This window comes from Stegostoma tigrinum, chromosome 27, assembly GCF_030684315.1.
Source record: "Stegostoma tigrinum isolate sSteTig4 chromosome 27, sSteTig4.hap1, whole genome shotgun sequence".
In the NCBI taxonomy this organism is placed as follows: domain Eukaryota; kingdom Metazoa; phylum Chordata; class Chondrichthyes; order Orectolobiformes; family Stegostomatidae; genus Stegostoma; species Stegostoma tigrinum.
This window is the reverse complement of record NC_081380.1, coordinates 44,148,124-44,170,986: the sequence shown is the minus strand read 5'-3', so window position 1 is coordinate 44,170,986 and position 22,863 is coordinate 44,148,124. Positions and strand designations below refer to the sequence as shown.

Here is a 22,863-nt window from a genome sequence, read left to right as displayed (position 1 = left end):
GGATGAACACAGCAGGACAAGCAGCATCAGAGGAGCAGGGAAGTTTGACACTTCGGGTCGGGGCCCTTCTTCAGAAATGGGGGAGGGGAAGGGGATTCTGAAATAAATAGGGAGACAGGGTCTCCTCTCACCCTATCTTCTCCTTTATCCACCTTCTATCCGCCTCCCCCTGTCTCCCTATTTATCTCAGAATCCCCTTCCACTCTCCCATTTCTAAAGAAGGGTCCCGACCCGAAACATCAAACTTTCCTGCTCCTCTGATGCTGCCAGATGGTGAGATCTTTTTTCCCCAACCTTTAGAAGTCATTCTCATGGTAAACTTTCTTCTTGAATAGGTGAGCTCCATCTTCATGTGAATTATATTATGTCACTAAAGTCCACATGTGGGAATGTTGAATTATGATTACTTATTTTGTCCCATCAAACAAGCTACATTTTGCCATTTTTACTATTTTTTTTGTACTACAAGGGTTCAGTGTAGTCTTCTCCATACTGTATAATTTTTCTACAAGGGCATTATAGTGCGTACAGACAAAGGGTGGAATCTTACCAGGTCCTCTGTGGCATGGGCATTAATAAATAATAGAATTAAGTGAGATTTTCAGTGAGGCCGGTCTTGACATCAGGACTATCTTAGTGTACCTTGTTCGCCTTTTTCAAGGGGCTTTACAAGATTCTTCCCAATTGATGCTCATCATTGCTTGTAAACAGCTTGTTAAGAGTTAACTTAGCACAGTTTGTGATCCTTCCAAAATTGTCATACAAACTAGCCATTGGGAAAACCTAACATGAAAACCAGAGTGGATTCTTAGCGGATTCAGCTTGCCATTGTTCCCTAAGACTTACATTTTGCTCACATCCAAACTGCAAAGCACGGCACAATCCATCAGCATCAACCACATATAGCTTTCCACCATGGACTCCAAACTCCATTTTCAGAGATTCATCACCAGCAATGTACAGGTACCACACTGGAAAAGCAACCCATTACATGGCATGGACCAGGTGGCTTATGAAGGCTGATACCTTGCTCTTTCTTGATGCCTATCAGTGTACCTACGGCAGGTTAGTGCTGAGGCAGAAAACCTCTGGCAGATGACCACTTTCTCTCATTCCAATCATGAAACACATGAGCAGACCTCAGTTTGGAAGAGAATATCAAGGAATTCACAATGGATGGGGTAAGTGAGCTGACTTGTGAGGGAGGAACTTACATCGCTGGGCATTCACATGAGAACAACTATCCTCCCACACATGTAATCTTGGCAACACAGGCGTGCAGGGTCCCTAAACCATGGCCATCCTGTAGCATTGACCACCTGTTTGTCTTGCATCTCCCTGTCACCGTTTAATTTTCACTCCTGTGCACCTGTGCCATGCATGTATATTCTTACCTGTACCCATACAATGTATTTGGTGCTTGATGCCAACCATTAAGCATCATTATTGGCTAAAGAGTATGCTGAAGTGTGCTACGAAGCAGCTATAGGCAAAATGCAAAGTGTCTACAGGAGCAACCACATGAATGGTGAAGTGCAAAGGTTTAAGAATAACTATTGACGTATCCTGGTGGAGTGGACATGATCATTGAAGTTCTTCCAGGATGGCTGCTCAGTCTTCCTCACTGTAGATATTATGGCATTGGCCCAGATGGCAATCTCTAACCATGCTCTGGCATGATATGGTGAATTTCCCCCCTCTGCCAATTCTCTGGGAAGAGGACTGTTCTCCAACACCCCATTCACAAGGTCCCTTTCAGAGAAACTCCACCATGTCTTCGCATTCCTTCCACAAGCAAGCTGCACAGATGGTAGTATTCCTGTGGTGCGCATTGGGCTTTGGAAAATGGCAAAGCTACAGGAGATGCTAATCTTAGGGAGGGTTTCCACTGAGCAGCAAATTTCCCTGCAAATGGTGCATGGTAAGATGGGATGGAAAATAGAATTGATTCTCGCCAGAAGATCATGAATGGCAATTAATGCAGTGGGTTTGGTAAGATATAGCAAGAAACCTCGTTCAGCCTCCCAGTGAGAATTACTCCACGGAACTCGGCGTGATTTCCACTTTATCAAAAATACATAAGATTCAACCCAAAGTTATGTTCAACAAGGTATTTTTATAGCCACCTTTAATCTACCTTTTAAGGCATTTTAAAGACCATTACAAGAAAAAAATGGACTCTAAGGCAGATAAAACAGATGACCAAAATCTTAGAACATATAGAATATAGAACATTACAGCACGGTACAGGCACTTCGGCCCTCGATGTTGTGCCAACCTGTCATACCGATCTCAAGCCCATCTAACCTACACTATTCCATGTACGTCCATATGCTTATCCAATGGCGACTTAAATGTACCTAAAGTTGGCGAATCTACTACTGTTGCAGGCAAAGCGTTCCATTCCCTTACTACTCTCTGAGTAAAGAAACTACCTCTGACATCTGTCGTATATCTTTCACCCCTCAATTTAAAGCTGTGCCCCCTCGTGTTCTCCGTCACCATCCTAGGAAAAAGGATCTCCCTATCCACCCTATGTAACCCTCTGATTATTTTATATGTTTCAATTAAGTCACCTCTCAACCTTCTTCTCTCCAATGAAAATAGCCTCAAGTCCCTCAGCCTTTCCTCGTAAGACCTTCCCTCCATTCCAGGCAACATCCTAGTAAATCTCCTCTGCACCCTTTCCAAAGCTTCCACATCCTTCTTATAATGCGGTGACCAGAACTGTACACAATACTCCAAGTGCGGCCGCACCAGAGTTTTGTACAGCTTCACCATAACCTCTTGGTTCCGGAACTCGATCCCTCTATTAATAAAAGCTAAAACACTGTATGCCTTCTTAACAGCCCTGTCAACCTGGGTGGCAACTTTCAAGGATCTGTGTACATGGACACCGAGATCGCTCTGCTCATCTACACTGCTAAGAATCTTACCATTAGCCCTGTACTTTGCCTTCCGGTTACTCTTACCAAAGTGCATCACCTCACACTTGTCTGCATTAAACTCCACCGACCTTAGTGTCGTCTGCAAATTTACTAACCATCCTTCTGCGCTCTCATCCAGGTAATTTATAAAAATGACAAACAGCAGTGGACCCAACACCAACCCTTGCGGTACACCACTAGTAACTGATCTCCAGGATGAACATTTCCCAATAAACTACCACCCTCTGTCTTCTTTCAGCAAGCCAATTTCTGATCCAAACTGCTATATCTCCCACAATTCCATTCCTCCGCATTTTGTACAATAGCCTATTGTGGGGAACCTCATCGAACGCCTTGCTGAAATCCATATACACCACATCAACCAGTTTACTCTCATCTACCTGTTTGGTCACCTCCTCAAAGAACTCAATAAGGTTTGTGAGGCACAACCTTCCCTTCACAAAACTGTGCTGACTATCCCTAATCAATTTATTCTTTTCCAGATGATTATAAATCCTATCCGTTATAACCTTGTCCAACACTTTACCAACAACTGAGGTAAGGCTCACTGGTCTATAATTACCAGGGTTGTCTCTACTCCCCTTCTTGAACAGGGGAACCACATTTGCTATCCTCCAGTCATCTGGCACTATTCCTGTAGACAATGACGAGTTAAAGATCAATGCCAAAGGCTCGGCAATCTCCTCCCTGGCTTCCCAGAGGATCCTAGGATAAATCCCATCCGGCCCAGGGGACTTATCTATCTTCACCTTCTGAAGGATTTCTAATACCTCTTCCATGTGAACCTCAATCCCACCTAGTCTAGTAGCCTGTATCTCAGTATTCTCCTCGACAACATTGTCGTTTTCTAGAGTGAATACTGTTAAAAAATATTCATTTAGCGCTTCCCCTATCTTCTCTGACTCCACACACAACTTACCACTACTATCCTTGATTGGGCCTAATCTTACTTTCGTCATTCTTTTATTCCTTAAATACCTATAGAAAGCCTTAGGGTTTACCCTGATCCTATCTGCCAACAACTTCTCATGTCTCCTCCTGGTTCTTCTGCGCTCTCTCTTTAGGTCTTTCCTGGCTACCTCGTAGCCCTCAAGTGCCCTAACTGAGCCTTCACATCTCATCCTAACATAAGTCTTCTTCTTCCACTTGACCAGAGATTCCACCTCCTTCGTAAACCACGGCTCCCGCACTCTACAGCTTCCTCCCTGCCTGACAGGTACATATTTATCGAGGACACACAGGAGCTTTTCCTTGAATAAGCTCCACATTTCTAATGTGCCCATCCCCTGCAGTTTCCTTCCCCATTCTATGCTCCCTAAATCTTGCCTAATCTCATCGTAATTGCCTTTCCCCCAGCTATAACTCTTGCCCAGTGGTATACACCTATCCCTTTCCATCACTAAAGTAAACATAACAGAATTGTGATCGCTATCACCAAAGTGCTTACCCACTTCCAAATCTAACACCTGGCCGGGCTCATTACCCAGTACCAAATCTAATGTGGCTTTGGACAAAACGTTTGGCCAAAAGAGAGACTTAAAGAGTGTCTTAAAGGAGGTAGCTGAATTCAGGAGAATTAGGGCACGCCAGAGCTTAGGTCCAGACAAGTGAAGGCACCTACATTACAGAGATAGAGAGGGATGAGAAATAAGGATGAGAATTTTAAAATCAACAAGATAGTGTACCAGGCACTATACAAGCACAAGGATGTTAGCGAATAGATTTGATGTGAATTTGAATAGCGGCAACAAAACTAACACCCTTAACACCACTCTGTACAGCAAGACTGGGGCCTGTGTTTGGACTGAGCCTTCAATGGACAGTGGCCTTTGTTTGTTGTGTAAAAGCAAAAGGCATAATTGTGATTGATCTTTATTGTCCTTTCTGCATTAGAAAGTAATGAATTCCATTCTCACTTCAGAGAGTTCTGCATGTAATTTCGTAATGTTGTATAGCATAGAAACATTTAGATTGATACTACCACACATTACTGATGAAGAACTGCATTGTCAGAGATCGTGTCATTTAAATGAGACCTTAAACCAAAGCCTGTCAGTGGATATAAACAATTCTGTAACACTACTCATGGACGAGATTCTCACAATTCTCTGGACCACAAAATGGCAAAACCTACATCACTATCAAAAAGAAATTATTTGGTCAATTATCTCATTGCTGTTTTGGGAGCTTACTGGGTGAAAATTGAATGCCTCATTTCCCTTCATTCCAACAGCGACTACATTAACATTTATTGACTAGAACTGCTTTTGAACATCCTGGGGTTATCAAAGATGATGCAGTTTTTCCTAGTCCTTCTCCTTCTTAGTTCTCACCTTTACTGGAGATCATTATCCATCACATTAAAGGCCATGAAATGTACAGATTTGGAAATTCACGCTCAACTGAAGAGTGATCCATATCACCTTTCTATAGCTGGGTTATACCAGGAAATGGAGAAATGAAAAATAAAAAAAAGAAAAGGAAGCATTTTTCACCATCTTATGTTTCCCAAAGCAAATTACAACTATTAAGTACTTTTGAAGCATAGTTATTTATTTAGATGTAATACATGCACCAATTAATTTACATATAGCAAATTCCAACAACAGGATAATGGCAAGATTATCTGTTTTATTGATAAATATTGACCCAGACCCTGGAGATAACAGCCCCCCTCTTCGTATTAGTGTCATGGAATCTTTTGCATCCATGTCAGAAGGCAGATGGTGCTTAGGTTTAATATCACATCCAAAAGCTAAACGTGGTCTTGGGCTATTGCTTGGGCACTCTGTCACTGTCTAGGCTTGCTAGTGCTTTATCCGAAGGTTATTTCCTGATTTAGAGTGGGGATTCAGTTCTCCCTAGCACACATAAGTTCTCTTTGATGATGGTCCTGTTTGTGTTAAGCATCTGAAGTTGAAGGGGATATTACATTGCAAATTTCATTTCTGAATCTACCTAGACATGCCTCGAGTTACATGGCAGTGTTTTTATTCTAAGATGTTATAAATAGATCTGTTACATTTGGGTGGAATTTCTGTAGAATCACATTGAAGGTATTCAAGATATTTAATTCTCTACTTTCCATCCAGGCGTCCCTCAGAGTGGGTCCTCAACCTCTTCTGATTTTTGATGTCCTGCTCTGACATTTAGCACGGCTGATTGACAAATAAAATTCTGTTTCCCTGATCAATTGCCCTCTTTACAGCTCATCGAAAACTCTGCTGCCTGCATCCTAACTTGCACCAAATCCCATTTGCCCATCACTTCAGGGTTTGCTGACAATGTTTCCAGTTTAAAATTGTCATCTTGGTGTTTCAGTCCTCCTTAGCTTCATCCCACCAATCTGTCTAATCATTTCTAACACTCTGAGATCTCTTTGTTTCCCCAGTTCAGGTTTCTTGTGCATCCCCTACATCCTTCATCTCAACATTGGTGGCCATGCCTTTAGCAGTCTTGACTGTGAGTTCTAAATCTCTTCACCCCTCTCCCATCTCCTAAGATGCTCCTTAAAGCCTACCTTGTGACCAGTCTTTTGTTTTGCCCTAAAATCTCCTTTTCAGGCACATTGTCAATTTTTTTTTCTAATTACTGTCCTGTGAAGGACCTTAGATGTTTTACACTAGGTTAAAGGTGCTACATAAATGGCTGCAGTTATTTTGTAATCAGCTGAAAACAGCTTCTGATGCAATTTCTGGGGGGCTGGAGAGGGTTGCCACTGATCTCCTACTAATTATTTTGCCGGAGTTCGGGACAACCCATGTTGAAATTCCGATGTTCAGTGAGATGGGGAGGAATGTGAAACAGTTCATCTAAAATCTGAAGTTCATAAACCAGAGATACATCGTTAAGCAGGGGGTCAGGCCACGGCGATCAAATTGGTAGTTAATCATCGTTAGTCCTGTATTAACACTGAGTTGTTGGATTCACTTATTCCTGAGCCTTAGCCACCAACTCCCCTCACTCTGCTGCAACCCACACACCTCTCCCAGCTATCAAAACAAAACAGCACTGGGGGAAAAGAAATCCCATTTCCCATAAATAAGCAGATTATTTTTAACGTGAGAAAAAAATCTTAAAGATGCATAACCGTTAAATTATTTTCTGTACTTTTTATGGGAAGTCCTAAGATGGCAGTAATTAAAGGTCATGACCCCACCGATTGCAACAAAGAGACTTCAAAACCTCCTTTACCGACAAAGATTTCTGCCACTTGCAATCACCACAGATCACTGGATTCTAAAGCCAAGCCCACATAAACACAAATTTGTGGGAATCTTTAATGTGTTACTACTATTAAATTCATGGTAAAATTAACACAGATAGACAGACACTCACACACACACACAATTGTGCTGAGTAAGGTCCGTGTTTGAGATAAATTAGAAGGAGGTGATGTCCTGGCCTTTTTTTCCAGGAAGAGGTTGGCTGACTAGTGGCCAAGTGAGTGGGTGTCAGAGCTGTTGGAGCTGGGCCTGGTTTTATGTGTCAATATGTATTTGCACGGATGGTTAGCTGCAAAAGGTCACCATCACCGTACTGTACATTTAAACATTCAGCAGCTTGTTATACAGACCTAAAGGATGTAAGCACAGCAAACGGCCTGCTATATTGTTACTGCAGACCAGGAAGCTTCCAAGTTCAGTCCCTATTGTGCAAACTATCTGCCTTCAGAGGACAGTATTTGAAGAGTATAAGTAGTCTCAGTGCCCATGGTTTCTGACTGGAAAAGTCAACCTGACTTCCACTGTAGGTGCTCACTGCAGACAAGTAGTCAGTCAGTACTCCATGCTGAAGCTCATACATGAAGAGTGGATTGTGGATGAGTGAAATGGAAGGAAGCATGCTGTGAGTTGTAAGTGAAAATATTGTACTTCATTTTGAGTAAAAGAACAAAGTCAAAATGATGAATGAACAGACAGAAGAGGCACAGAGAGAGGGAGATATGAAGAAAATTGAAAGCAGTATAACAGGCATTCATAGATGATTACATTGGGGAAGGAATGATTGAATGGAAATGAATGAATGTAGACTGAAAGAAATTGGAATCTCTTTTATCCATTCATGGGATGTGAGAATTGCTGGCATCATAAAAAAGCTCAAAGAACTGCACTTGCTGGAAATCAGAAACATAAAGAGGAGCAGAAATTGCTGGAAAAACTTAGCCGATCTGGCAGCATTTATAGAGAGAAATCAGAGTTAATATTTTGAGTTCAATGATGCTTTTTCAGAAGGATCTTTGTTGATCATCTGAAACTGTCTTTGAGAAGATGATTATGAACTGCCTTGTAGAATTGATTCAGAACATTGGGTGTAGGTATGCCCAAAGTGCAGTTACAAAAGGAGTTCCAGGACTTTGATCCAGTTTAGGTGAAGGAACCGCAATATAGTTCCAACTGAGAATGGGGTGTGACTTGGTGGAAAACTTGCAGGTTTGTTCCTCTTGTCTGCTGCCCTCGACTCTAGTTGGTAGAAGTCTCAGATTTGTAAGATATTGTTGTAGAAGTTTTAGCAAACCATTGCAGAACATTTCACATATAGTATGTAATGTTGCCAAGCTGTGTTTGTTTTATTCAGTCAGGAGTGGGAGCGGAGTGAGTGTATATGGTATAATAAGGAACCGTGTGCTTTGTCGGGTGATGTTGAACTTCTTGACTGTTGTTGGGAGCCGAGTTTTTCCAGGCAAGTACAGATTATTCCATCACAATCCTTATTGCAGCTTTGTAGACACTAGACAGGCTTTGGAGAGACAGAAGGTGAGGTATTTACTGTAGAATTAATCTTACTCCATGTGTTTTTCCAAAATAAGGTGGTAAAATGTACAAGTTTTAATAAAAGGTCATTGTGGACAATTCATAGGCATGATTTTGAGGCTAAGCCATCATGGTCAAAAACAGATCAGAAACCCATATTGTGTCTAGAACAAACAATCAGTTCTGATTTTGCCCAAATTGGCCAATAAATGGCCAGCGGGGTCTTTGCTGTCCAATTATGGGTGGTAGGTGGACTCTAAAAGCTAGAGGACCAGTAGGAAGCTCTCTGGCACTGAAGAAGCAACTGCTTGTCATCTCCGGTAAGTGAGAGAGAAGGCACCCCAAGGTATAAGTGGTCTCTCTCCAAATTTTTTACTTTAAATTTTAAAAATGGCCTAAACAGCCATTGTACAAGGCCTTCTGCGCCTAAATGACAAGTAGGAATGGTCTGGAAGGAAGGCAGGAGGTTACTGCCTGGCAACTACACTACTCACCACTGCTTCCATCTGTCAACCAGCCTTAAACGGCTTTAACTAACATGGCAGTTTTCATGACTTTTAGATTTCCCAAAACATTTTACAACTAATGAAAGCACACCCAAATTACATACAGTAAGCTCACAAAAACCACAATGAAATAATTTAATAGTGGCATTTGAGACATGAATATTGGCTACGTCACAAGGAGAATTCCTCTGTTCTTTGAAATAATGCCATGGCCTCAATGTGTCATCTTAAAGAAGGCATCCTCAAAACTTCCTTCATACTGCACACAACAAAATCTTATTTTTTAATAGTCCTGTAGGTTAGATGCACATCAGTGCTCACTCAATATTCTACCAAAAACATGTTTAACCATCACCTCAGAAGGACTCGAAATATGACAACACAAATATTCCCATTCACTACACAAGCTGCCCTTGTGAAGTCTCAAGGGTGAGATTGCTGATTAATTCCTAATTATTGTGATGTTCATTTCTTAGACACTTCCCAAAATTCATTCCATACAGAGTTCTCACAGCCGGCACAATAAGACCACAGACCCAGCAGTCTAACATCGGTTCAGTGTAGCTTCCCAGAAGTTCATGGGTAGTGTAATTTCCACTCCTTGGTGGTAACACATTTCTCCTACTCCTTATCTAGAAAACTGGCCATCTCATTGCGTTGTCAGCTGAGCACAGAATGGGCCACTCACCCTTCCGCCCACATCAAGGAGACCAGGTGCACAGGTGACCCCTGGAGGGAAAGAGATGACAGAAGGGAGTGGATGATGGGAGTAAAAAAGCCAGAAATCAAACAAACCATGACTTTCAAATTCAGGAGCTAACTGAACAGGGCTGAGAGTCTGGTTACAGCTTAGGCCTATGTTTATTTTTCAACTGGATGCTACGCAGTTAATGCTGAGATGTCTAACGAGAGACAGCTGGTCCCAGCACCAAATGAAGTTAAAAAATCAGACAGGATAAGTGAAGTATTAGTGTGGGATAATTCATTAGTGTCAACACACAATCAAATTAGGACCTGAACTTCCTGAATTCAGCAAGGAGACGGCATTTGGAGGTTCGCAAAACTGAGCGGTATGTTTCTGATATAAGACCTAAAGATCTGCAAAGAAAGTGAAACAGGGCTGTCCTTTCAGTTTTTATTTTCTCACAGTTTTCATTCCATCTCTCCCTAAAGGGCATTGTGGCTGGCAGATAGTACCCATTTTTGGCCAAGAGACGCTTTGTTGTGGGTAAATTTAGGTTCAAGTTCTCATTATGTTTTCCTAACAATGTGTTACCTGGAAAGAATTGTGTAAACAGATTCAATGGTAATTTCAGAAGAAAATGATTGATTCAAACAAAAAGATAAATAAGTGAAAGGAAAATGTTTGCAGTGCCAAGAATGAATAATAATTGGAGGGTTAGCACAGGCCCAGTGGCTAAAACTGCCTGTTTTATGCCATATTATTCCATGTGTCATAAGCCCCGGACTTGAAAAGTAGCCCACCTTCCCCCTTCCAGTCTCCAATGCAGAGTTATAATTATAGCATCAGTGGCTGAAGTTGTTGGTTTAGTGTTAAGGCATGAACAGCTTTAGACAATGAATCAGAATCCATGCGATTTGGGTTGCAATTGCCCAACGCATCTTCATTTAGGACCCTTTAGAGGTGATATATAGAAAATTCAAGCTCACAGTAGAAGTATCACTCCAGAATTTGTTGTATGTTTGCATACTTAACATCAGGATGGACAGTTGTTGGACCAATCTAGGCAAAATAGACAAGAATCCCTCAAAGAAAAATTTTTTTGGCAGCACAATCAGTTACAAAGGTCTGGTCTGTTTTGAGTGGGATGTGCCTGTCATGGAATTGTCTCCAGCTTAAGAAGCAATTCTAAATTACAGCAAGTAATCAGAAAAGCTGATAGACTGCTATGGTTTGTTATGAGAGGAATTGAATGCAAGGTTATGCTTCAGTTATGCAGGGCATTGGTGAGACCCCATCTGGAGTACTGTGCATAGTACAGGCCATCATACTTATTCAAGGATGTTAATGCATTGTAAGTGGTACAGAAGTTTCCTAATACCTGGAATGAGCAGATTGCCTTTAAGTAAAGGTTAGACAGACTAGGCCTGTATTCTCTGGAGGAAGTGGCAGATGCAGGTACAGTTACAATATTTAGTAGACATTTGGACAGCTACATGAATAGGGAAAGTTTAAAAGGCTATGGGCCAAGCACAGGCAAGTGGGACTAATTTAGTTTGGAAAACTTGGTCATGAATGAGTTGGACCAAGGGGTCTGTTTCCATGCTGTATGACTCTATGAAACATAAGATCCTGAGGGGACTTGACTGAATGCATATCAAAATGATGTTCAATGATGTGACAAAATCTAGAACTTGGGATCATAGTTTAAAAATAAGGGATTGCCCATTTGGAACAGAGGTGAAAAAACATTTTTTTCTCTCAGAAGGTTGCGAGTCTTTAGAATTCCCTTACTCAAGGCAATGGATGCAGAATATTTAATTATTTTAAGGCAGAGGTAGATAGATTCTTGAGTGATGAAAGATTATCAGGGATATACAGCAATATAAAACTGAGATTCAAATCAGACCAGACATGATCTTATTGAATAGTGGAGCAGACTCAAACAGCCAAGTGGCCTACTCTTGTTCCATGTTCATGTGTTCGTATTCCCTCCTGACTGTTCTGGACACAGTTAAGAATTACACACCCAGTAACCATGGAGCAGCATTTAGAAGTCAAGGACATGTACAGGATTATTTACTTATAGTGCAAACAGATCATTTTCACTCATTTGTACCAATGGTCTGGATTTTCCACCAATTGGAGCAAGACTCAGAACATTTAAATTATATAGAATTTACAGATTAGAAAAAGGCATTCAGTCCTTGCTGGTGTGTGTCAGCTCCATGTGAGCCTCTTCCCACCATGATTCACCTCACCCTTGACAGAATATCCTTCAGTTTCTTCCTCTCTCATGTTTAGCAAGCATCCCTCTAAACATAGCTGTACTATTTTCCTCAATATTCCACATTCTCACCACAAGGAATGTTGCTCATTACACTACACTTTGTCAACATGATTTGTATGTGAATATAGGAGGAATGGTTAGTAATTTTGCAGATGACACCAACATTGGTGGTATAGTGGACAGTGAAGAAAGTTGTCTCAGAGTACAATGGGACCTTGACCTGATGGTCCAAGGAGTGGGAGATGGAGTTTAAATTAGATAAATGTCAAGATGTTTGGCTGTGTTCGCTGTTGGAATTAATCTGAATGCTTAAGTCTCCATTTTCCATCCTTGTATTGGTTAATGAAAGTGACCCCTTTAATGTCAATGGTGGGAGGCAGAGAGTTAATATGAAAGTGAAGAAGGTTATCTCAGAGCACGACAGGACCTTGATCAGATGGGCCAATGGGCCAAGGAGTGGCAGAAGGTGTTTATTTTGTTGTACTTTGGTAAGGCAAATCGGGGCAGGAATTACACACTTGACGGTAAAGTCCTGGCGAGTGTTGACGAACAAAGAGACCTTTGGGTTCATGTTCACAGCTTCTTGAAGGCCGAGTCACAGATAGGGTAGTGAAGGAGGCGTTTGCCTTCATTGGTCAGTGCATTGAGTAGAGGAGTAGGGATGTCATGCTGCAGCTGTATAGGACATTGGTTAGGCCATTTTTGGAATACTGTGTTCAATTCTGATCTCTCTGCTATGGAAAAGATGTTGTTAAACTTGAAAGGGTTCAGAAAAGATTTACAAGGATATTGCCAGGGTTTGGAGGGTTTGAGCTGTAGGAAAAGGCTGATTAGGCTGAGGCTATTTTCCCTGGAACATCAAAAGCTGAGTGTTGACCTTATAGAGGTTTATAAAATCATGAGGGCCATGGACAGGGTGAATAGCCAAGGCTATTTTTTCCCAGGATGGGGGAGTCTTAAACCAGGGGGCATAGATTTAAAGTGAGAGGGGAAGGATAAAAGACATAAGGGACAAATTTTTCACATAGAGGGTGGTGTGTGTATGGAAATGAGCTGCCAGTGGAAGTAATGGAGACTGGTAGACAATTACAACAGTTAAAAGACATCTGGATGGGTACATGAATAGAAAGGGTTCAGAGGGAAGTGGGATAAATGCTGGCAAATGGGATGAGGTTAGCTTAGGATATCTGGTCAGCATGGTTGGACTGAAGGATCTGCTTCTGTGCTTTTTGACTCTCTTGAGTTTTCTGGTATGGAGATAGTGATTGGCTGTGCCATTGTGTTTCAGAACTTTTGATCATACCAAGCCAAATTATTGACCTAAACTGAGTGGGTGTTTATGTATCTGCCTTCTCTACCTAGTGTGTGCACCACCAACTAAGCTAAATTTACATATGAACAGATAAAATAGGAGCAGGAGCAGGCCATTCAGCCCCTCCATCCTACTCAGCCATTCAGTAAGGTTGATCTGATTGTAACCCCAATTTCACAATCGAACCTACCCCAATAACCTTTCACTTCCTCCCTTAACAAGGACCCCGCTCCCTCTGCCTTAAAAATAAGTCAAGAATTTTCCCATTAGTTCCTCTGTGACTGAAATATACGCAAGTCGCCAAGCACCTCCAAGCCTTGCTCATGCCATTGATGGGGAAATGGAGTTGCCCGAAGAAGTTGTATCTCCAAAACAGCAATAGTAGGGCACCCCTTTCTACAGCTCCAGTTGTTAGGTGACAGAAAAGCATTCGTGTGGACACAGAAACACGCCACCCACCCCCTGCACATTTCCTGAATCAGGAAACAGTGCCTGCAGAGTACTAAATAGATTAAACATTCAGTCTAGTAATCAAAAGCAAACTTCAAGCATAGATTCCAGATGTTGCCTCTTATTGAGAGATTTTTAGACAGAGCCAGTGAGTCATTAAGCGGGGCGTCACGCACCCCTTCACGTTCTTTCTTTCTCCCTCTGTCTTCATTGATGGAACTTTTGCTGCAGCTTTCTGTGAATCGGCTCCCATTTACTCAATGACTCAATGGATAATTGCACACTCTAGGATAGAACTGAGTATCGCAGGCCTGGTTCAATCTCTGGCCATTGCTGACTTAGTCTGGTGACACACCCTGCTTGGCTACGGTGGGGCGGGGGTGTTGCTATAGGGTGGAAGTCAGCTGAGGTTCCTGTTCCTGAGTTAAACTTACATCCATGTCCCGTCTGCCCTCATCTGGCTGTAAAATATCCCATGGCATTATTTCAAAGAAAAGCAATGTGCTGACCAATATTTATTCCTCACTCAGTATCACTAAACAAACAGATTGTTGTCATTTATTGCATTATTGCTATGGAATCTTGCTGTATATAAACTGACTGCTTTGCTTCCGATCTTACGATGTAACTACAATTCAAAATTATTTAATTAGTTGTAAAGCTTAACGGGTAAGCTGCAGCTGTTAAAGGTTCTTGCACAAGTTCAGGTTTTTTTTCAGTTTTCCTAGAGCATGGCCACTTGAGTACAGAGTGTGTGGGTGGCTGGAGTTAGCAGGAATTGTAACCCCCCCAAGACGATTCTCCACGTAAGGAGAGGGGAAAGTTTGCAAGGCGGGATTGATTTCCTACACCCTGAAGGCTTACAAGTTTCTCTCCTATTTCTTTTGCAGAGCTCCAGCGAGAAGGAAGTATCGAGACCCTGAGCAACAGTTCCGGTTCCACCAGCGGAAGCATCCCGCGCAATTTTGAGGGCTACCGCTCACCACTGCCCACCAATGAAAGCCAACCACTCAGCCTCTTCCCAACAAGTTTCAACTAAGCACCCTCTCCCATCCCTCCAGCCACCACCTCCATTAACATCGGAGCTTGTGTCCCTCTTATTGTACAAACTTTAGTGCAACAAATAATGCGTAGATCAACCGGGTAGAACATGAGATATGACCTCTCTCTGCACACCTCCCCCCTCCCCCAAGTAACGGCTGGACTGAAACAGTGTCGTCTCAGTAGTAGTGGCAGGAAGGTGGAGAGGTGAAGGCTTTCCCCCTGTAGTTTCCAGTTTATGCTGATTTGTGTAACTTGCAAGTGCCCTTTGGGCTTTCTAATTCTCCAGAGCTGGCAAATCCCCTTTACTCCCCACCAATTTCATACACTGACAAACGGAAGGCCTCAGAGCTGCTGGATCAAGGCTGTACTGACATCTACATCATTTCTTGTTTGTTTCCATTTGTCAATTTAAACATGCAGCAAAGTGGCAGCCCTTTTATTTGTAAGGTTGGAGACAGCCATGTTGTGTGTGTCTGTGTGTGGTTTTGCTTTTTTGCCTTAAATTGACACAGTTTTAAGTTTTATCAGAAACCTGCTATTTTCTAAAGAGGTCTTGTCCTTTCAGTAGATTCCTGTGAAAGGAATTCCATCATATTAAACAGCACAGGGAGTAATCTGTCCTCTGACTCACTTAACTTTCCTAAAGCTGTGAGTGCTGTTGATCTCCTTGCTGTAGTGGGATGGTGGGGTGCAGAAGAGGTTAGGGAAGTGAAATGGTTAGTGTGAGCATACTTGAAACAGCAAGGATCACAGGAGTAAGCTGTAGGCGTCTTTGAACTTAGTTCCAGACTCTGAGGCCTCTGTGGTCCCTGTTTCTAAATTCCAAAGGAAAAAATTTGAAAAGAAATTGTGAGGGCAGAGATTGCTAATGGGATTTCAGTGCCAAGGTTCACAAAAATCCCTTTAAATATTAGCAGCTATTAATGAGCATTTTTGTCCTCTACCTAATTTTTCCCCTCTTGAAGTCCTGACTCTTTCTATCCTGCAGCATCCACAGAAATGTCAGTCCTCGGGTATTTATTCCATGTTATCAGGTTTCATGATAATTTGGCTCTAGAGAAGAATTAATTCCCTCCCTCAATTGATGACCACACAAAGCCCCTTTCCTGCAGGATCAGTGAATAGTAATCAGGTGGAGGAACCTGGCTGTTTACTTTCTTCCCAAGCTCATATGGAGCAGATGTTGACTGTAGCCATCCCAGACTGGGAATTGAGGTAGGAACCTCTCATCTCTGCTGCATCCTACACCTGGCACACCAGGCCTTTAATTTAGAAAAATTGAAATTACACAGTGAATTAACAAACCTGCAGTGAAAATAAGAGCATGTTTGTAAGTATTTGTGTTAATCTGTTGATACTAAATTTTTCTGTGTAATGTAAGGCTAAAGAAACTTCTTGTCTTCCAATATATCTTTCTCAAGCTGGAAGGTAATCAGCACCCCTTGACCAGTGCTTCAGAGTGCTATGTAAAGAGCTTTGGCATGAGTGGCCAGGGAGAGTTATCTTCCAATTTTCTCTCCTTCCCTTAGTTAATCCCAAGTGAAATCTCAGATAGGACCATATGACGAATCCTACAAACAAGCCCTTTTCCTTTCACGCTCTGGAATTACACCCAGATACACTCGCATTATTCAGCAAGGTTACAGCAAAAAGCACTGGCACTCTGTTCTACTGCCAAGCTATGGCTACTGTGTTTCTGGTTCAAAAAATTTGTTTTTAAATTTATAACACTTTGTTGAAAGAAAAGTGGAACAGTTCCAACTTTCTTGTATTCATTTATGGGAAGTGGGAATCACCAGCAAGGCCAGGAGAAGGTGGGAGTAAGCTGCCTTCTTGAACCACTGCAGTTCATGTGGTGTAGTTATACCCACAGTGCTCTTGGAGAGTTGATTTAAACATTTTTTGTGCTTTCATGCCAATGAGTTCAATGTTATGGAGTCAGGGTCTCAAATCCCCACCTTCCTAACAAGGTTGTAGGGTCTGAGATGACACTTCCCCATTTAACAACAGTGCCTTCATGAAGGCAACGCGATTTTGCCATCTCCTGGACTGCAGGTTATGATGGTAAAAGTGTGGGCGATTGACTGGAGCCTTTGTGCATCATTCACTGAAATCCTGTCTGAGTCCGAGGCCACCAATGTAATCAGCAGCCATCGGTTTTCTCATTTGGACTGAGTTGCTCCCTCAAGAACAGGCTGAGCAACCACAGTACACAAACCACAAACAGCAACACAATGATTTGCTGAATGAATCATCCCTGAACATGTTGTCTGTGTGAGGACATTGACATTGTTGAATTTTGGGAACATTGCTGTTTTTCAGAAATTCTTTTGGCTAGATTTCCTTCCTTTCGGAAAATGTGAATTTCATTGTCGTACAGGTTTCGCAGAGACTAATTGTCAATCGTATGCACATTCCATGGACATTGACTCTCACTGGCATATGAATCCGACACACACTGAACCTCACAGGGGTATTGGTTCAACAGATACGGCCTCTCACTAGAGTATAGGTTCCATCAATACTAATTCTCACTAGGGTACGAGTTACAGAGTCATAGAGTTTTTACAGCACAGTAAGACAGTCGTTGGCATGTTGTGTCTGCACTGCTGGTCTGGCACCTATCCACTCTGCTCTATTTTCCAGTATTTGGCCCATAGCCTTGTATGCTGTGGTGTTTCAAGTGTTTATCTAAATACTTCTTAAATGTCTGGAGGGTTCCCAACTCTACCACCCTTTCAGGCACTAATTTCAAACACCCACCACACACTGGGTGAAACCTCCTGCCCTTTACTTTAAATCTATGTTTTCTTATTATTAATACCTCTACCAAGGGGAAATGTTTCTTCCTGTCTTCCCAATTTATGCCCTTCTTTGTCCTGTCCAGCCTTTTCTGCTCCAAGGAAAATAGCTCCAGCTTATCTAGTCTCTCATCAAAGCAGGAATTCTCCAGATTGGCCAGTGTTCTGGTGAATCTTATCTGCACCCTACCTAGAGCTATCACACTCTTCCTTTCAGAGTATGGTGACCAGCACTGCACAGAATAATTCACCTGTGGTCTAACTCATGATTATTACAGCTCCATCATAACCTCACTGCACTTGCATTAAATGCCTTGACATAAAGGCATGTATCCCGTATGCCTTTGTAACAATCTTATCCACCTGTCTTATTGCCTTCAAGGATGTGTTGGCATGTACACCTAGGCCTCTCATTTTCAGTACTTCTTGGGGCCCTGTCATTCATTATGTACTACCTTGCCTGGTAAGTTGTTCAAAATGCATTGCCTCACACTTTTCAGGATTAAATTCTATTTGCCACTGTCCTGTCCCCAGATGCTGTCTCTCATTAGGGTAAGGGTTCCACATGCTGGGGTGTGGCGCCCCCGCACGCGCTAACTATCAGTGGGGTATGGATTCTATTGACATTGACTGTCACTCATGTATGAGTCCTACATACATTGAGTCTCACTGAGGTACAGGTTTGAAACACACTTTCTCTTGTGTAGAGTTTACAAAGACAGTTAATTTCAACTTTCACTGACATAAACGTCCACAGGTATTGAATCTCACTGGAGTACATCTCCCATTGATATGGATCCTTACCTGGGGTTTTGGTTCAACAGACACTCTGACTCTAACCAGGGTACAATTTCACAGTCAGTGGCTTACACTCAGTCTCCTTGTGGTATGGGTTCCACAGAAACTGAATCTCACTGGAGTATAGCTTCCAAAGATGTTGATCTTCTCTAAAGTGTAGTTTCCATAAACACTAACTCTCACTGGAATATGGATTCCATAGGTACTGACTGTAACTGGGATTGTATAGCATATTGAGTGAGACAATGAGAATTCCTCTCATTGGGTAAACATTTCAAGATTATTAACTGTTACTCTGGCATATGTTCAACTGGCCTTTTCTGAGCCTGACAAGGATTCCATGTGTTTTGATTTGCACTAGGTTATCAAATTCATTTGTGTTGATTCTTGTTGGGATTCAGGATAAATAAATTTTGATTCTTGCTGAGGTACTGGGCTCTATTAGCACTATTGCTTGGATGTGAGATCCTTAGGAACTGATACTTGCTGGGTTATGATTTGACAAGTACTAACAGTGGCACATGGGCTTCACGGGGACATGGATTCAATGGACATTCTTGGCATGTGACCATGCAGCTGGATATTTTAACATAGGAGGTGCTCAGTGTATTTGCAACCTCAGGCAAAGTAAATCAAAAGTAAATAATCCTTCCACCTCACCTCAGTACACAATTGCCAAAGCCAGTTGTAACTACCAGGACATTTTTAGGCAAATAATTAACTCTGCATAGGTCAGAGATTAATCCTGGTACTCTCATCAGATTTGCACAGCGTCACCTTTCCAGGGCCATTTACTCGTGGTACTATCCATCATCAGATTTACCTTGTTTTATCACACCCTAAAATGTAGTGCAGAAATGAAATAATGCAGGTGTTTGAAATGTACCTCAACCTGTACCTTACCTCACCTCATGAGATGATCCTACAAAACAATTTAAAACTGCAAAAGCCCTTTCATATTTAAAACCAGATTAGATAATTCCCCCCTCCAGTTTCTACCTTGAGTATCTGCCAAGTTAGGGTTTCAGTCTGTGAAGATTACTATCAGTCATTTTACAGGCTCCACCCTGATGGATAATTCCTGTTTCTCTATCCCTGATTTAGCAAAGCGAACATCGGTAATGTTGAGGGGGAGTGGACAGTAGTGGGGAGCAGTGGTTACAGTGGAGTTTTTCTTACCAGGTCTGATTGCATTACTTGTATAGTGTTTGTTCTTGCCCAGTTCTTGTACATCAACTATATCATGATCACATCTGTATGACAGGGCAGGGTGAGAGGAGCACTGTGGTAATCTGTACTAACATCCGGTCATTCAGTTCTCAGTTTCAGAAACGTCTCCATTCCAACAATAACATCAGAATACACAGAGAACAACAAATATTCTTGAAAATCAGTGTGAAAATTGAACAAGAGAAACAGCTGGAGAGAGTATAAAGGAAGGAGTATCAAAAAGAATATCAAAGCGAGGGACTTGCTGAAGGGAATACTGGAAAGACAAAATACCAGTAGAACAGAAACCACACAGGCAGGTTTATCAAAAAAGTGAATAACAGAGGGAGAAATACTGATCAGAGGCAATAGTGTAAGAAGAGCATTTTAGGCAGAAGTGACTATTGAAGGAACAGGGTTATGAAGGGGAAAACGAAGTTGGAATTCTTTGTAGAGTATATAGCTGAGGGTGGGGTTAATGAATGAAGAAACTGTCACAGGAGCAAATGTTGGAAGAGAATAAAAAGATAGAATACAAGATGGAGTGTGGATTGGAACAGGGAAATGACAGAGGGGTGCCTTGGGTTTAAATTACAGATGAGAAACAGGTCCTCCACTTATTTGTGGGAGATTCACATATGGACAGTTGCTCCAAACTTGCACATCTGATTTTGGGAGAAGGCTCTTTTGGGTCAAAATAAGAGTACAGGTACTGGTGTATCAATTCTTCATCCTGAATATGTCTGACAAGGCACTGTCTATATTTGCCATCAATGGTCCAAAGCAGAGGTTTATTACCATGGCTGTTATTCGTTGACACTTCACTAAAGGAACTAATCATGTGATGCAAGTGAATAATAGAACATCATGCACATGCAGAGAAATATGTTAAATTAATCTACCTTATTTCTATTTTTCAATGCAGAACTGGTGTGAAAATAAATCAACTGAATTGTTGGCCCTTTTATACATCTGTGGGATGAATCAATCGCATATTTACATGATCTGGGCTTAGTTCAATTCCACTCAAAATCAAACAAAACCCACTCAATTTAGATTAACTCCATAATTATCTCATTACCTATTTATCATTAGTTTTATTTTATGCATTTTTAAACTGGTTTATTTTCTCACGCTATTCTTTTAAATCCCAAATGTGTACCCAGTTCCAGTTGCTGCCAGGATCAGCCACAATGCACTGTTATTTCTTTCACCTCTTGAATCGAAAGGCTATGGGATTGAGTCCACGCCAGAGTCAAAATCTAGATTAATACTTCATTGTTGTTGTACTGAGCGAGCTCTGTACCATCTGTGGGTGTTAAACAGGAATGTCCAACTGCTGCCTGAGATAGAAGCATAGAAAAAAGGAGCAGGAGTAAGCCGTTCAGCCCATTGACCCTGCCCCACCATGCAAAAAGATCATGGCTGTTCTTCTGTCATGTTGCCATACTCCTATGCTTTCCTTATACCCCTGACAACTCTAGCTTCTATAAAAATCTATCATTTTTTAAATGCAGTCAATAGATTTCAAATATCTCATTGTTTGCTCTGACGAAAGCCAGGGCAGTTATCCTGGTGTCCTAGATAGCATTTCTCTCTCAAGCAACATATTTTTTTAAAACTCATTAGTAATTTATTGCACTGCTGTTTGTGAGATCTTGCCTTGTACACATTGATTGCTGTATATTACAAGAGGGAATACACTTTGAATGTAATGTGCTTGGAATATTCTGAGCTTAAGAAAGGTGCTTCTGAAGAATATTATTCTTATTCTTAAGAATATTCTTCATTACCAGCAGATGCCAGGCATGGACTATCCACTTTTTTTTGCTGTTGATTCAGTTAAGTCTTTTCCATCTGTTCAGCACTTCCTCCCCTCCCTTGCCCTCGAAAGCAGGAACTCACCACATACAGAATCATGACCATGAACTGGCGCCACCACAGATTCTCCACCCGTCATTCTTTGATCCAGATTAGATTCTAATCAGGGCTGTGGTATAAATACAGTAAAAGCGTCAGGTCAAGAAATGAATTGTCACTCCATATCAGAGATACTGTGCCTCCGGCGTTCACACACAAACGATCAAAGCTAGACATTCAGGCTGTGGAGTGATTGAACTCTTCCTCATACCTGTCATTATTAAGTTGCCAATACCATGTTCGTCTTCCTGCACTGCAGTAAGTAAATTGTGGCCTGATTGCCTTTCACTGTAGCTGTAGATTTGCTTGAATACTAGAAGTGGCTGGCTTCTTGCATTTTTGCAATGAAATGTTGAGCACTGTTTTTGCTGCTAGTTTTACTAGGTCGTTATTCCAATCAGACTGATTAATAAAATTAATATATTGTAAACTGGCCTGGGAAAAAGTTTGTCTGAATGCTTTAGCCAACCTAGCTCAAAGTTAGACCTCATTTACTTGTGATCTGCCCCACACTTTTTTATCTTCATTTGCCTGAGCACTGGATTTGTTTGTCATTCTAATGCTCTGGTTTTATTTGCTTTCCCTCATTGTGCCTTTGCCTGATTCTCTTACAATGTTATCTCTTTGTGTGAGTGTCCTTCTGTTCAGCCAGCTCCATACCTTGTTATCTCAGATTCTCCAGTAACTGCAGCTCCTACTATCTCTGTGCCCCACATCTATCTTTTTCAATCTCCACCTGTAATTTCTTGACTTTTTTCTATTATTTCTCTGCAGTATCACAAAAGATATATGTTGTCTTTTATCTTTCAGCAACTCTGGTGTCTCACCTTTTCTCAACTGCCCCTCTATTCTTTTCTTTGTGGTTTTCAGTTGTCTTTATTTTTCTTTCTTTGTCTCCATCTCTTGTCTCCATTGCTCTGACATTGTTTTAGTTTGGTTTGAACACGTCTCTTGATGTACTATTCAAACACATCTCTGGCTGTGTCCTCACCACATAGTGACACTGGTAGCTGCAGGCTCTAAATAATGGCCACCTGACAGAGATGACCTGGATGATCTGATTACCAGCTTTGGCTACACATATGCTGAGAGGTTTCAGTTCTAACTGCTCTTTCCCTTCTTTGGCTACTAGTCATCTATCATGCTAGTT

The 22,863-nt window shown here is 41.6% G+C and overlaps 1 protein-coding gene across 2 annotated transcripts in view; it reads left to right on the top strand.

Moving 5' to 3' along the window:
- The window catches only part of bcas3 (BCAS3 microtubule associated cell migration factor), a 1,086,700-nt gene extending 1,064,590 nt beyond the window's left edge, over positions 1-22,110 (top strand). For both annotated transcript variants that reach the window (XM_059655421.1, XM_059655420.1), the window contains one exon: positions 14,832-22,110. In XM_059655421.1, the coding sequence (XP_059511404.1) occupies positions 14,832-14,980 (149 nt within the window). In that variant the 3' untranslated portion in view covers positions 14,981-22,110. The remainder of the gene's footprint in view (positions 1-14,831) is intronic.
- Positions 22,111-22,863: the final 753 nt, after the last annotated feature.